The following is a 14,663-nucleotide window of genomic DNA, read 5'->3' on the forward strand; positions in this document are numbered from 1 at the left end:
TCTCTTCACATTTACAATTTAAAAAAACTTTTTTTAAATTGATTTCAGAGAGGAAGTGGGAGAGAGATAGAAACATCATGATGAGAGAGAATCATTGATTGGCTGCCTCCTGCACGCCCCCTACTGGGGATGGAGCCCGAAACCTGGGCATGTGGCCTTGACCCAAATCGAACCTGGGACCTTTCAGTTCACAGGCTCACACTCTATCCACTGAGCCAAACCAGCTAGGGCAGCATTTCTTATGTTGGTTCTGTAAGGGGTGTCAGTCCTGGATTTATGTCTTTCCCCAGGTGAGCTGTTGCATATGATTAAATTACTTGTATGTTGATTCTTTTAAAAAGTGTTAATGTTTACAGAATTACAAAGCATGTCCTTCCTGGTGAAACTATATATTAATAGCAGAGGAATCAAATCTATGGACGGCCTATATTTGTCTTAGATCCCAACAAATGACTCTGTTTTCTGGCTAAAAGCTTTTAATTTGGAATGCTGTTTAAACACCTGTGTCTAATGGGAGGTTCACAGAGGTGCTTTCAAAGCTGAGCGTGGAGGTCTGGCATGGGGCTTGAGGCTGCCTTGTTACCCCTCCCAGGCGTGCAGAGGCTGCAGATCTGTGGCCCAGACCTTTGGGTCATGGCCACTTAGAGCCTATCGCAGAGTGTTCCCCCATTGAATGAATGTTTCTTTTTGCCCCATTCCTTTACATTTTAGGGGGATTTTCGTGGAGGGTCTCTCCTGTGTTCTCGATGGCATATTTGGTACTGGGAATGGCTCTACTTCATCCAGTCCCAACATTGGAGTTTTGGGAATTACTAAGGTACAAACATTTTACTAATTAAATGGTTGGGTCACGAAGCGTTGATCCATTTCACTGATCGGTCTGACCACATGAGTTCCACAGGGAAGGCCTCCAATTCTGAGATCATCTCCCCACCCCCATCTCCTTCTGTTGTTGTTGATGGATTTTTGGAATGCTGGCTTATTAAACGGTCTTCTTTGAGATTCTTTAGCCAGATAAAAAGAAACCAAATATTGAGTTTGATGGATCTTGACTGTAAATTCAGGTAAGAGGGTGCAGGCCATGCCCAATACACACCGCTGGTTTTCCTGTAAGTTGGGGGGGGGCCATCACAGAGCTCAGCCTCATGCGTGCAGATGGCGCCACCTGCTGCCCGTTGCTTCTGATGCAGGGCATGTGAGGGCTGCCTGATGGGCACTTCCTCTAGCCGCTAGTGCCACCATTGGGTCTGTTGCTGCCAGTGGTGAGAACCAACGCTGCACAGGGTGTCTCACATGGACACCAATGGGGCACAAGTCACTCACTTTTATTTATTTTTATTGATTTCAGAGATGAAGGGAGAGAGAGAGAAACATCAGTGATGAGAGAATCATTGATTGGCTGCCTCCTGCATGCCCCACACCGGGGATCAAGCTCAGCACTTGGGCATGTGCCCTGACCGGGAATCAGACTGCGACCTCCTGGTTCGTAGGTCGATGCTCAACCACTGAGCCACGCTGGCCAGGCTCACTCGCTCTTTAGCCAGTTTGCTGCGTGAACCTGTACACATGGAACTGATCTGAAATAACATCAACATAAAATTGTAGACGAAGGGACTCTTAGGGGAAGACAGTTTACTGAGCCAGCTCCCTTTCTGTGCCCCTTCGGAACACACAGGAACAGGGTCACTGTAGGAAGAAGTGGTGCTGCTCGCTGAGGTTCCTCCTAAGATAGGACTGAGGTGGTCAGGGGAAGAATTCCTTTATTACAGTTTGAATGGTGCCAGCTTATTCTGAAAGACAACCTGCCAGCGCTGATTTTCAATGAGCTAAATTGATTTTCCTTCCGAATCCCTTTGGGTTACTCACCTCAGGCAAAGGCTGCATCCATTCAAGGACAGCGTCAGCCCTGGAATCGGTTTTCATCGCCTTGTCTAGATGGTACAATCCAGTCATCTTGCACAGCTGCCTTGGTGGGAAAGTGGGACTGGCAGCAGCCTTCTTTCTCTGTGGCCTGAGCCATGTAGCTGATGGGAGGTCCCATCTAGAAGAGGCGCAGGTTCTGGGCTGTGGTCTGCCTCTTATCCAGCTGAAGGGCGAGTCCTTTGCTGAGTAGAACTGAGGTCTGACATCAGACGATTCTAGTCTGCACTGTCTGCGAAGGATTGTGACAGCCACGTCCTGCGTGGCTTGGGTTCGGGACCCGGAGAAGGGCCACGCACAAATGACGAGACTAGACAAGAAGTAAGAATTTGGAAATTACAGGGGGCCAGGCGGAGAGTCTTTCTCAAGAGGGAAGGCTTCACTGGTGCCCGCGCCCTGCCAACCTTGAATTCAATTTTGGATACACATATTGCCCTTAGTCAGGCAGCAATTCTGGTAGCAGACAATCTTTTTTTTTTTTTTAATATATATTTTATTGATTTTTTACAGAGAGGAAGGAAGAGGGATAGAGAGTTAGAAACATCGATGAGAGAGAAACCGATTAGCTGCCTCCTGCACACCCCCTACTGGGGATGTGCCCGCAACCAAGGTACATGCCCTTGACCAGAATTGAACCTGGGACCTTTCAGTCTGCAGGCCGACGCTCTATCCACTGAGCCAAACAGGTTAGGGCACAGACTATCTTAAAGGTCAGTAAATATTAGTAAAGATTTACTTTGAGACTATTAGGTCAGGAAATTGCTTGAGCCACCATTGTCTAGACAGAACAATCGGAGCATAGTTTAGCCCTTGCCAAAAGGTCCATTAGCTTTCTAGATTCCTTGTTTGCACTTTCCTGATAGTGTAGACAATGGGTAGTTTCCAGCAACTGTCCAGTATGGTAGTCAGTAGCCACATGTGGCCATTTAAGTGTAAATTAGTTAAAACAAAAGATTTAGTTCCTTGGCCACACTAGCCACCTTTCAGGGCCTCAGTGGTCACTTGTGGCCAGTGGCTGCTATAGGACAGCACAGATACAGAATATTCCCATCAGTGTGTAAAGTTCTGTCGAGTGGCTCTGGCCTGGGCCCCTGCATCAGAATCCCAGGGCATATAGGAAGAGGGTGACCTGTGGCTCTCGCAGAGAGTCTGCCCCCGTTTCCTGGCAACTCTAATAGTAGCTCCTCTTTATCCAGTCATGGATTTCCATGGCCATGGACATACTAACCTGCTTGATCAGGAGTAGAGGCTGCTTACCCCATTGTGTTCTGAAGTCCTAAGGGGTCAGGTTCACAGGCAGGACTTCTCCACTGTGTGTGTGCCCATGTGTGTCCACAGAGAGGGGCAGGCATGGGGGTGGTGGCTGCTTTGGATTTCGGTCCTGGCCCCATCACTTTCCCAATGTGAGGTCATCTCTCTGAGTTTCCAAGATAGTATGCAAGGCTCTGGAATTAATAACTTGATGTAAAGCACTTAGCAGAGTCCACCATGAGGTGGGTATACATACAGTAAGCTATTGATATCGTCTTCCTATGATATTGTCGAGTGAACGCAAAACGGGCTGAAGGCTTTGGCTAGAAATAAATGATATTTATTCAAGGGTCTTAGAGTTTGCAGATCGGGAATACAGCTAAACAAAAACCTAGAAGTATTATGAAGAAGAAGGAACATTTAAGAGTTCTTACAATAAAAACGATACTCTTGACAATTATCAGTCCTGCGTTCTTAGCCCTAGGATTGGTCCAGAATGGTTATCAGATGTCAGGAGGTCAGAAAGATAGGTGCCAGGAGGTGTGGTTGGGATAATGGATGTCAGGTGGTCTGGATACATGAGTCCTTCAGGGGGTCATCAGAGGGTTTCCTGGAGGTCTGGTGTATGTATATCCGGGGATTGACACAGGACTGGAAAGTTCAAAAGTTTAAGCTCCCAGGCTAATGAGAACAAGAAAAAGCTCATTTCCTCCTGCCTCAACCAGCTTGATTTTAGTAATTTGGCAGCTCGACTATAGTCACTGTGTATTATTTCTTCATCCTATTCCTCAATATGTAGCTCAAAGTTTATTTCTAGAAACAGAGTGAGCACCATGACTCCTATGCTGCATTCCACACTGTGCAAAGCCTTTGGAAAGTCGGAAATGATGGCCCTACAGGCAGAGCCGAAGTTCAGGAAGGAGGTCAGGAGGGAGGTGGGCAGCAGGAAAGTAGACGAAAGGCTCTTTGTCAGCAATGGGAGGCAGGAATTTTTTGTTTTGTTTTACGATTTTTAAATGGAATTTTAGAGCGAGAGAGGAAGGGAGAGGGAGAGAGTAAGAGAAACATTGATGTGAGAGCTTAACATCTATTGGCTTCCTTCTGTACACCCCCTACCTGGGATCGAGCCCACAACCCAGGCATATGCCCTGACCAGAAATCAACCGGCAACTGGCAACCTTTCTGTGCACAGTACAGAGCTCAGCCAACTGAGCCGGTGCTGGCCAGGGCGAAGCAGGGCTTTTAGAGCTGTGTTTGGAGCATCAGTATATAATAGGATTCAGTTCATATTCGTTAAACACAAGAATGGCTCCATTGCTGCTTTGTTTTTGTTGTGGTGGTGGTTTGTTTTTTTTTGTCCGCATCTAAGGTGGATCATCCTTCCATGCATGGTTTTCCTGTAGGATTTATTGTTTCAGGCATCCCAGAGGCCGGCCTGTCCCTCTCCTTGCACACCTGCAGGGCTGCCTGACCCTGCTGGGAGGTGGTCTTTGCACAGGTTGTTTACCTGGTTGGTCTTCCTCCAATGAATTCATCCCGCAAGACCATCTCTGGGGACCCCTTTCCAATTCTTCAGTTTTCCCCCACTGGGTTCCCACACAGAGAGACTGCAGCAGTACTAGACTTTCATCATAAGCTTGTGACTTACTCATCTCTGTATCTGCCCTCCACCCCCCAGTCTAACAAGTGGTAGTCACATAGTAGGTCCTTAAAGTGTTTGCTGAAAAATGAGCCATTTATAAATGAAAGTGTTCCTTATCATGTAATACAGCCAAGCACAGGTCATTTTTACTGGATTCGCCAGTTTCCTGATCCTTTTCACTGCTTCCCTGCATTTGGTGCTGTGTGGGAGGAGCCGGAGATTGAAACAGTCGAGACAGCAATCTGCACCATGAGAGTCCACTGACTCTTAATCAGCTGATCCTTGGGTCCCTAGAGAGGCTGTTGGACGCTCTGGCCCAGCATCACCCAGCAGAACACTGTGCATGGGGGTGGTGTTCTCCACCTGGTGTGGGGGTGGGGGCGGTGGTCTGCACCTGTGCGGTGGGGGCGGTGTTCTCCACCTGGTGTGGGGGTGGGGGCGGTGTTCTGCACCTGTGCGGTGGGGGTGGGGGCGGTGTTCTGCACCTGTGCATGGGGGTGGTGTTCTCCACCTGTGCGGTGGGGGCGGTGTTCTGCACCTGGTGTGGGGGTGGGGGTGGTGTTCTGCACCTGGTGTGGGGGTGGGGGTGGTGTTCTGCACCTGTGCGGTGGGGGCAGTGTTCTCCACCTGTGCGGTGGGGGTGGTGTTCTCCACCTGTGCGGTGGGGGCGGTGTTCTGCACCTGTGCGGTGGGGGCAGTGTTCTGCACCTGGTGCGGGGGTGGGGGCAGAGTTCAGCATCTGTGCGGTCACATGTGGGCCACCAGCCACAGGCCCCTGGGGAGCACTTGAAATGTGATGAGTACAATCGAGGGACTGGATCTTAAGTTCCATTTCGCCACAATTAACCCAAGTGTAAGTAGCCATTTTCTCACTGTAAGTCATACTTAAAGCCAGTGAACATTCCCCCAAACATTCTGGAACCTCCTATGTATCAGCGTGTCTTCCTGGGAGAGGCAGCACAAAGTAGAAGCCGAAACACAGGGTTCTTGAACCCAGTGCCATCTCCACCTCCGCTGCCTGGGTGCAGTGGGCTAGATGGTAGCTTCTAGAAGGCCGAGATCAGATGTAACAGATAAAGATGAGACCACAGTGAAATGATAAGAGGTGCTGCAAAAGCCAAGGGTGCATGGAGGGGGGATGTGGGGGGAGCCTTGGAATGGAGGAAGGCTTTGTGGAGGAGGTCACATTTGGGTAGTGTTTTGAAGGATGTGTCTGGGAACCAGCCAGAAGGGGGCTGGGGGAAAGGGTGTTCCAGGTAGATAGGCCTGGGCTGGCCTGGTACACCGAGGGGCAGGCAGCATGATGGGGCAGGGCCTGGGGGTGGGGGAGGAGTTAGGGAGCTTGCCGGTGTGCAAGGGCCTGAGACTTGTTTTAATTCATGAGCACCAGAGGACTTGTGCAGAGGACTGACTTCCCAGTGTGTTTGAAAGGCCCCTTTACCACTGGACAGAGAGACGGAGGAAAGCCAGAGGCAGCAGGCCCAGTGGGAGGCTATCTAATAGCCTGATGCTGCCAGGTGCTGTTCAAACTATTTTATACATCATCTCATTTAACCCTTAAAGCAAAACCACAGGTTTAGCATCCTGACACCCAATGAGGTTGAGTAGCTTGCCCAGGTCACGTGGATAGAGGTGGAGTGGAGATGCCAGCCAGGCAGTGGGCCTCGAGAATTCTGGGCCTTGTCCTGTAGGCCAGCAGTCACCAACCAGTGGTCCGCCGACCACTGGTGGTCCATGAGGTCCTAAAGGTTGGCGACTGCTGGTTTAAGGAAACCTTTGGAGCAATGGTCGCCAACCAGTGGTCCGTGGACCACTGGTAGTCCGTTAGGTCTGAAAGGTTGGCGACCGCTGCTCTAGGCTGTGTCACTCTAATGGGAAAGACACCATGAGGAGGTTCCAGAAATATTGGGGTTTTGTCTGACTCAGGGTTCAGGGAAGATGGGGTTGTTGAGGCTGCATTGCTTTGAGTAGGTTAACTTGCTGAGTGAAGGGTGATGCTAGAAACCCAAAGGACGTGGAGAAGAAGCAAAAGTTAGCTTTTACGTTTCGCATTTGATACACTAAAAGTTAGTCCCTGCCAGTGACTGTGGGCATTAGAAATGCAGGACCTGAGCGCTCCTAGGAGCAGGTCCGCACCACGGGACAGCAGCCAGGGCTCAGAGAAGCAGAACTAAGTCCTGCCCCGCCCCCTCCCCAGAGTCATGGCGGGAGAAGGAGCCCAATGGGAACAAGGAAAGGTAGTGGGAATCTTCTTACTCTGGGTGCTTTATAGTAATTTATAGTAATTGTACATTGAGATCAATCCTCATGAAATGAGACTGATCCCTCTTAACTAAATATTTTTAGAATCATCTAGATTTTGAATAAGAGTTTTGTTACATTTGCCCCAAGCGGCTGGGGAATTCATGTTGAACTGAACACCTGCCTCTGCCTCTGTCCTGCAGGTCGGCAGCCGCCGGGTGATACAGTACGGGGCCGCCCTCATGCTGGCCTTGGGCATGATCGGCAAGTTCAGCGCCCTCTTCGCCTCCCTGCCGGACCCTGTGCTTGGCGCCCTCTTCTGCACTCTCTTTGGTAAAAGGCCATTTCCTTGATGGTGGGCTGCCCCTCTGAGGCTCCTTTTCTTCTTCTTTGCTAATTTTTCATAGAGATTATGGTTTTTTTGCTAAATCTCTTCAGTAAGACTGGAGGTAGCAATACATTTCTATTTTATAATATAAAAGGATAGACATTTAAAACTTAAAAATCTGTATCACTCTTTGAGTTGAATTTATGTTGAAGGTACAACCAAAGGTAGAATATTTAGTCTAGGAAAAATAGGATGACATAATCTCTTTAATTGGCGATTTAACTGAATGGACTGTTTAAAACAGACCGTTTTTACAGTGGGTCTCTGTGCCATTTAGTAGTTGTAATCAGGGACCAGCTCTTTGGGTGGGTTTCCCAATTTAATAGCCATGTTTGCATAGACGTGTCAAGGGGGAACCCGTGTCCATAGTTTACTGCGTGGTCTAAAGGAAGCCTCACAGCCTTAGAACAGTGTGCTGCTTACGCCTCCGCACAGGCCGAGCGGCCAGCTCGCCACGCCCCCGTCCTGCCCTTGCCTGGTTTCTGACCTGTTTCTGATGGGACAGAGGAAGGGCACCGTAGGGAGTCTGTCTTCAGCAGCTGAGTCATCTGTCCCCCGGGCTGTAGTGTAAGCTCTTCCGTGTGGGGACTGGAACTTCCTAGCTGATGTTTTCTTTCCAGGAATGATCACAGCCGTTGGACTCTCTAACCTGCAGTTTATTGATTTAAACTCTTCCCGGAACCTCTTTGTGCTTGGATTTTCCATCTTCTTTGGGCTCGTCCTTCCAAGTTACCTCAGGCAGAACCCTCTTGTCACAGGTAGGAAAAACGGGCCTTGAATCTTGGCCAGGGGCGGGGGGGTAGGGGGGTTGGGTGGGGAGGGGTGTTGGAACCAGAGCCACCAGTTTTCGAACAGCTCACCACGGGTCAGAGAGGATGTGGGAACTTCAGGATTGGTTTGGCGAACGTTCACCTGCGTGTTTCATTTGAATCTCACTTTGCTGCACTTTATCTGGAAGGCCTTTGCACTTCCCACATGAGCTGGCGTGTGCATGCAGCTAACATACATGTCAAGGTCTCTCTTTTCACCACCAGGACCCTCGCCTTCAGGAGAATGCCTGTGTGTAAAAGTAAAAGCTTAGATTTCTCAGACTAAGGCTGTGTTGAAGTTTATAATTCCTTGAAGCTCTGTAGACTTTGAAATACTTGTTTTTCTACAGGAATTATAGCTACTTTGAATTCAAGATGAACCTTTCAGACCCTTTCTTTTAATTTTAATTCCCCAATGTCATGGGGAATGAGTAAAGGGGAACCATCTTAAGAAATAGCCATTGTTGCCAACATTTTATATGGAATTGGGGACCATTTTATCTGTACATACTTACATTTTCTGAGGGGAAATTCACATAACATAAAATTGACCATTTTAAAGTGAATGGTTGAGTGGCATTTTAGTACATTCATAATGTTGTATAACCACCATCTCACACCTAGTTTTTAAAACGACCTCACCACCCAAAATAAAGACCATGAAGAAGTTAATCCCTGCCTCCCTCTTCTCCCAGCCCCTGGCAGCCAGCATCCTGCTTTCTGTGTCTGGGCTTCTCTCTTCTTATATTTCATATAAATGGAATCCTGTGAGGCAGGCCTGGCTTCTTTCACTTAGCATCATGTTTTCGAGATGGATCCATGTTCTAGCATGTATAAGTATTTCATTCATTTTACGGCTAAATATTATGCCATTGTATGCATATACCATAATCCGTTCATCTATTTATTCATTGATGGACATTTGGGTTGTTTCTACCTTCTGACTGTTGTGACTAGTGCTATTATGAAATTTGATATTCAGTCCAATCGATTTTTTAAAATTTTATTTTTCAATTACAGTTTATATTCAATACAATCAGTGCTCATTCTTGGTAGTTACGTTCTGTGAGCATGGAATTAGCAAATCCTGGCCCATTGCTCCCAGGGGGAGGCTGCCGACAGCACTGTAACTGATGCCTGAATGAAGCTTATCTAACAGGTGTTTCTCCACGAGGCAGCTCACGGCCCTCTTGCAGTTAGGACACTAGACAGCACTTCAGCACAACACTTGGGGGCCATTCTAATCAGCAAAATCAACAACAATAAAAGCACAGAAATGTGAAGCGAGTGGTGCTGAATAGACTGCTAAAAGGACATGTGTTCACAGGACGAGCTGAAGCAGAAGGCAGAGCGTCACCTTGTGTGACCCCAGCAGGGAACATGCGTATTGGGCGACTCAGGTTTTTCACTGCTCTGTGCATGTCCACAGATGACTGAATGCATCCCTAGTATGCATCTTGGGCTTACAAATAAACTAGTGTAGGCAAATTCACAGGCACAGAATTGTCCAATAATGAGAATAGACCGTATTGTTTTGAGTCACTGTTTTCAATTCTTTGGGGTATACACCTACGAGTAGACGTGCTGGCTCATGTTTTACATAGAGAAAGTATGTGAACTTCTAATAGCAAGGAGATTCTTGCCGCTTTTGATGTTTTTACATATCAGGTTCATGTAAGGACATTTTTATAAATCCAGTTGTTCCTAATTAAAAGCTATGCACAAATTAGTAACTGAGGATTCTGAAAACTTTTTTTTGATGGCAGATACCACAAATGTTTTAATTGTCTTATTATTCATTCACTTTGTAATTTTTTCAGCCTGACACAGCCTTCTTTATATTGATTTCTTTTTAAATCTGCAAACAACACCCCCCAATGGCTTCACATTTCACACCGTATCAGGTGTTAAGGATTTTCCTCTGGTTCTTAGCGAAGGTATTCAGAGTAGTTGAAAGCATTACTGCACGTGGACAAGGGCTGCACGCTTCGTGCCCTGCGTTGCCTGGCTGCTAGTGCCCACCCCAGCGCTCCTTTCCAGGCGTGTCCTGGCGGACAGTGACCCCACCGCTGTGTTCTGTTTCTAGGGATATCGGGCATTGATCAAGTGCTGAACGTTCTCCTCACAACGGCTATGTTTGTCGGAGGCTGTGTGGCTTTTATTTTGGATAACACCATCCCAGGTATGTGGTATATGTCCAGCATGCTTACTACTTGTGTGAATTACTTTTTTGCCAAATAAATATAGGAAGCAGGAAGAGTGAGTCTGTTCAAAGCCATCACTGGTCAAAACTCTCTTTTCTGAAGTGGTTTAAGATGACACTGCCAGCCTTCTTTATGAAATCAGTTTTTTGCTGATAAACTTATCGAGCTGTTTTCCTTCTTGCTGAGCTACTTTTTAGAGAAATTCCTTGCATGGGGTGAAATGGCAGCGGGCTGCCCTGGGCACACTCTAGCCTGCCTGCCCTCCCTGCACAGCCTTGCCCAGCACCCTGCCGTTTGGTTTCATTGGCAGCAGTCTTTGGCACTTCTCCTGCTTGGGGAGCCTGTCCGTTAAATGAGTCCAAGTCCTTCCTAAGGCAGGTGTCAGCCAACTAAGACCAAATGCCACGCAGACAGTGGGCACAGGCTGCTGCCAGGATCAGCGAGTGGCACGGGTTGGGAGGCGGCATTTCTCCAACACCCATAACCCTTGTTTCTCAGCTGGGAGATGCCAAGTATTGGGTGGTGGACCAGGATGTGACCTGTGGCCTTCCCAGCTTCCTACAGAGGCTGCTCTGTACTGTTGTAAATGCCACAGAAACACCGGTAGACTTACCTGCCAGCAAGAAAGGGTAATGTTTATTCTTGAGCTTTAAGGTCTTATTGAGACGACCGCCCCCTCCCCCCCAAATCCTCAATCAAGAGGATGCTGTGGGAACTGGGATGAACACATACATGAATAGGTGGAAGGTGTTAGGTTTATGAAGGTCAATAACTAATACCCCCTTTCTCTCCCAAGTCAGAACTAATTGAGGGAGAGACATATGAGTCAGAGATGGAAGTTAAAGTCAGTTTTGTTACTGAAACACCAACGGGGTGGAGACATAGCTTAGATGTAAGAAAATAATGAGGATCCTAAATATTGCACCATAGACTTAAGGTCATCACCCAGGCTCGGGCACAGCGGTATATTGTTACATGGCCTGTTGTAGCTGAGGGCAGGCAACGGTGCTCCTCTGCACCAGGCTCATCTGTCAGAGCCCAGAGTGTTAACCAGTAGAAGTTCATCCTCACAGGAGCACGGCAAGTGGGGCGTAGCCAAGTGCAGCATCCACACAGGCACACTAAAATAGAGGGAAGCAGTATAAAACTCAGAATGTCCGGGTTGGGGCGTTGCCACAACCAATTGATGAAGGCATTGTGTATAACAAGTACTCGGGGTCCCATTTTGCAAGATCAGATTTGCATTTTAGGGAGAGGTTTTTGTTGTTGTTTTTTGCAGTGTTGGGCAGCAGATTTGGGGGAGGGGATAGGGACTCTGAAGACTGGACAGCCAGTTTGACAAAATGACCCTGGAAAGGAATGACACTTCCTGGGCCAGACTTCCTCAGGAGAAACTGCAGTAAGAATATGCATCACGTGGAAGGATGGGGTGAGGTAGAGGCCTCGGAAGATCATTTGAACATGGAGCACCAGGAACAGGATGGATTAGCGATTCTTTGATTTCATGGTTGGGCCCCTGGATAGCCGAGTGCCGTCAAGGGTGCTTTGCTGTCATCCTTTAGGTTCGCTCTGTGGGACGGCATGTCAGACTCTCTGCTTCTGGAAGAACTGCTAAACTCAACACTCCATTGCTTTGTTTTGATGTGTGTGTCCCGCAGGTACTCCGGAGGAGAGAGGAATCCGGAAATGGAAGAAAGGCATAGGCAAAGGGAGCAAGTCGCTTGATGGCATGGAGTCTTATGATTTGCCATTCGGCATGAACATTATTAAAAAATACAAATGCTTCAGCTACTTACCCATCAGCCCAACCTTCGTGGGCTACACGTGGCAAGGCCTCGGGAAGAGCGCGAACAGCCGGAGTCCGGACAAGGACTTGCAGGCCACGGTATAGCCGTAGCTTGCCCTGTGGCCTGGCCGCAGTGAGGCAGGATCTGTAGTTTCTTGCTGAGCAACAAGCAGTAACATGTATGTTTGTGTACCTGCATTTACATTCTGTACCCCAGAGCTAAGACAGATTGCAAGTAGCTTTTTTTGTTGTGAGTGGTGATCGTGTCTAATATAGTGTCTCACCTCTCTCCTTATTTAAGCCCCAACCCCTTGCCCTTGAGAATGTCCACTGCTGGCTGTGGTCACTGAACTTGAAATTCCTGCCCTCCTGTGGGAGTAGATGTCTGAACTCCACAGCAGTTCCTTGTTTTCAGCCCCCCTCCCACCACCCATGCTAGCTTTCTTACAGGCCGCCTCCAGGGCAGGGGTGGGGAACGTCCGGTCCTGCCAAGGCAACCTCTGGCAGGACTCGAAATTCAATAAATCTCGGAGCTTTTTTCATAGCAACATAAATTTTTATTAAGTGAATTAAGTGAATGATGTTATAAGCATCCAAATGGCCCTTGGCAGAAAAAAGGTTCCCACCCCTGGTCTGGGGGCTTTCTGTCCTGGAAGCACCTGGACCTGCTTGGTTTGTTGGTTTGTTTGTTTTTATTTGTCCTCCGCCTGAACCACAGAGCCCTCCTGTGGTGAAAGGGCACCAGTATCCTCGCATTGCCACAGCTGGTCAAATGTGATGCTACGCTCCCTGCTCCTCCCGTGGGAAACAGCAGCATGTTGTTGTACAGACCTACGCCCACCTGCTTGGGGAAGGTCTGTACACAGAGTATTAGCATGGAAATGTGTTTTGGGGGACTGAGGGGCAAGGAAGGTACCTTGAAGCCAGTATCTGGTTCTCAGCTGCTCTATCTCGGTGCCACCCTGGCCCAGGCTGGGCCAGCACCTTTCACACTGGCCTCTCTCGTCACTAGCAGCTGGGACACTCTCTCTGGCGCTTCTCACTCCTGGTGGTGCAACAGGTGTGGAGTGCCACACGGGGGCACCAACCAGACGTTTATAGGTGTCTTGGCTCTGCTGGCATGTGGATGTCGGTTATTGTCACGTGTGTCTATAAATACAAGATTTTATTCCTATTTAATATTACTGACTATAGCAGATTTTTGAAATCAGTGTTTTTCCACGTGACCCTTTTACCTTGCATCCTTATTACTGTGCCCCTCCACTTCTCCCATTAAAGCAGGAAAGAACCAGCATTTGTAAAAGCTGTGGACACCATCAGGGAAGCTGTTGTCATGGCTTTTGAGGGCCAGTAACCATTACTGTGGTTGTATTGCTTGATACCATGAACGTGTAAATACTGTAATGCCTAATCTATTTATCAAAACTAACTACTGGACCAGAGCCCAGAAACCGTGGCTTACTTTATACGTGAATTTGTTTTGTGAAGAAGGGAAGCCGGGGAAGGTACCAAGCAGCTGCCATATCGGATGGTGGGCGTGCCGGTACACCCACCGCTGCGGTTCTCTTGCAAGTCGTTCCTCGCAGTTAAGACGTAAGGGGGTTTCTGTGGGTTGTCATGTGGCATGTCCACTGGGTCTTGATTTAGCAGAGGGGAAGGTTGGATCCCTGGACATATGCTGCCGTCTTGTTTAAGTTCCTGAAGAAGGTGGTGGTGAGAAAGGCAGCATGCAGGTCCCCTCTGTTGAGTTCTAATTACATAACACTAAATTCTTTTTTTTGGGGGGGGGGGCGGGAGGGGGGGGGGAAGAAACTTCTTGAATTTGGTTTGAGGTTTTTCAGCCAGAAAATTCTGAGACATAACGTAGTGAGCTCACTTCATGAGGTCATGCTTCTCTTCCTGTGTATTCATTGACCTGGCTGAGGCTTGAATGCAGTGGGTGTTGCTGTCTCCAACAGTGGGCCATGGGTCTGGGTCTCAGCCCTATTGTGTCCATCTCGTGCCCTTCCTGTCCCCTGGCTGCCTCTGTGTCACCTCCTTGACTCCTGGGAAGTTGGGGGCTTCAAGGCTTGTTCTAGCAAGAACTCTCTTCGGAACCACTTCATTGTTTTGCCAAGACCTTATTCAGATTAAGTAAAGAACTTAGATTATAAATTACATTTAATTTTGTATGTTACTTTTCTTTGATGTGTATTTGATGCCTAGTTTATTTTGAAGCACATCCCTTAACCATTTCCATCCCTTTAACTTGGTATGCCCTCCAGGCTGACAGTCCTCTGATACTGACTTGCTCTCTGTTCCTTCTGTTTGTATTTCTGCTCAGCATCTAAATTTCTCAGCTTTGAAAAATGGGGAAAACTGTTACACCTCCCAAAGATTTGCAGTATTCTAGCTCTATAGGTGAGCAGGAGAACCAAATACC

At 48.0% G+C, this 14,663-nt stretch overlaps 1 protein-coding gene across 1 annotated transcript in view; it reads left to right on the plus strand.

Moving 5' to 3' along the window:
• SLC23A2 (solute carrier family 23 member 2) overlaps positions 1-14,347 on the plus strand; it is a 125,407-nt gene extending 111,060 nt beyond the window's left edge. The window contains exons 13-17 of the mRNA XM_081096804.1: positions 712-817; positions 7,258-7,387; positions 8,063-8,200; positions 10,338-10,433; positions 12,114-14,347. Of these exons, the coding sequence (XP_080952930.1) occupies positions 712-817; positions 7,258-7,387; positions 8,063-8,200; positions 10,338-10,433; positions 12,114-12,346 (703 nt within the window). The 3' untranslated portion in view covers positions 12,347-14,347. The remainder of the gene's footprint in view (positions 1-711; positions 818-7,257; positions 7,388-8,062; positions 8,201-10,337; positions 10,434-12,113) is intronic.
• Positions 14,348-14,663: the final 316 nt, after the last annotated feature.

This window comes from Myotis nattereri (genome assembly GCF_964212035.1).
Source record: "Myotis nattereri genome assembly, chromosome: 8".
Taxonomy (NCBI): Eukaryota; Metazoa; Chordata; class Mammalia; order Chiroptera; family Vespertilionidae; genus Myotis; species Myotis nattereri.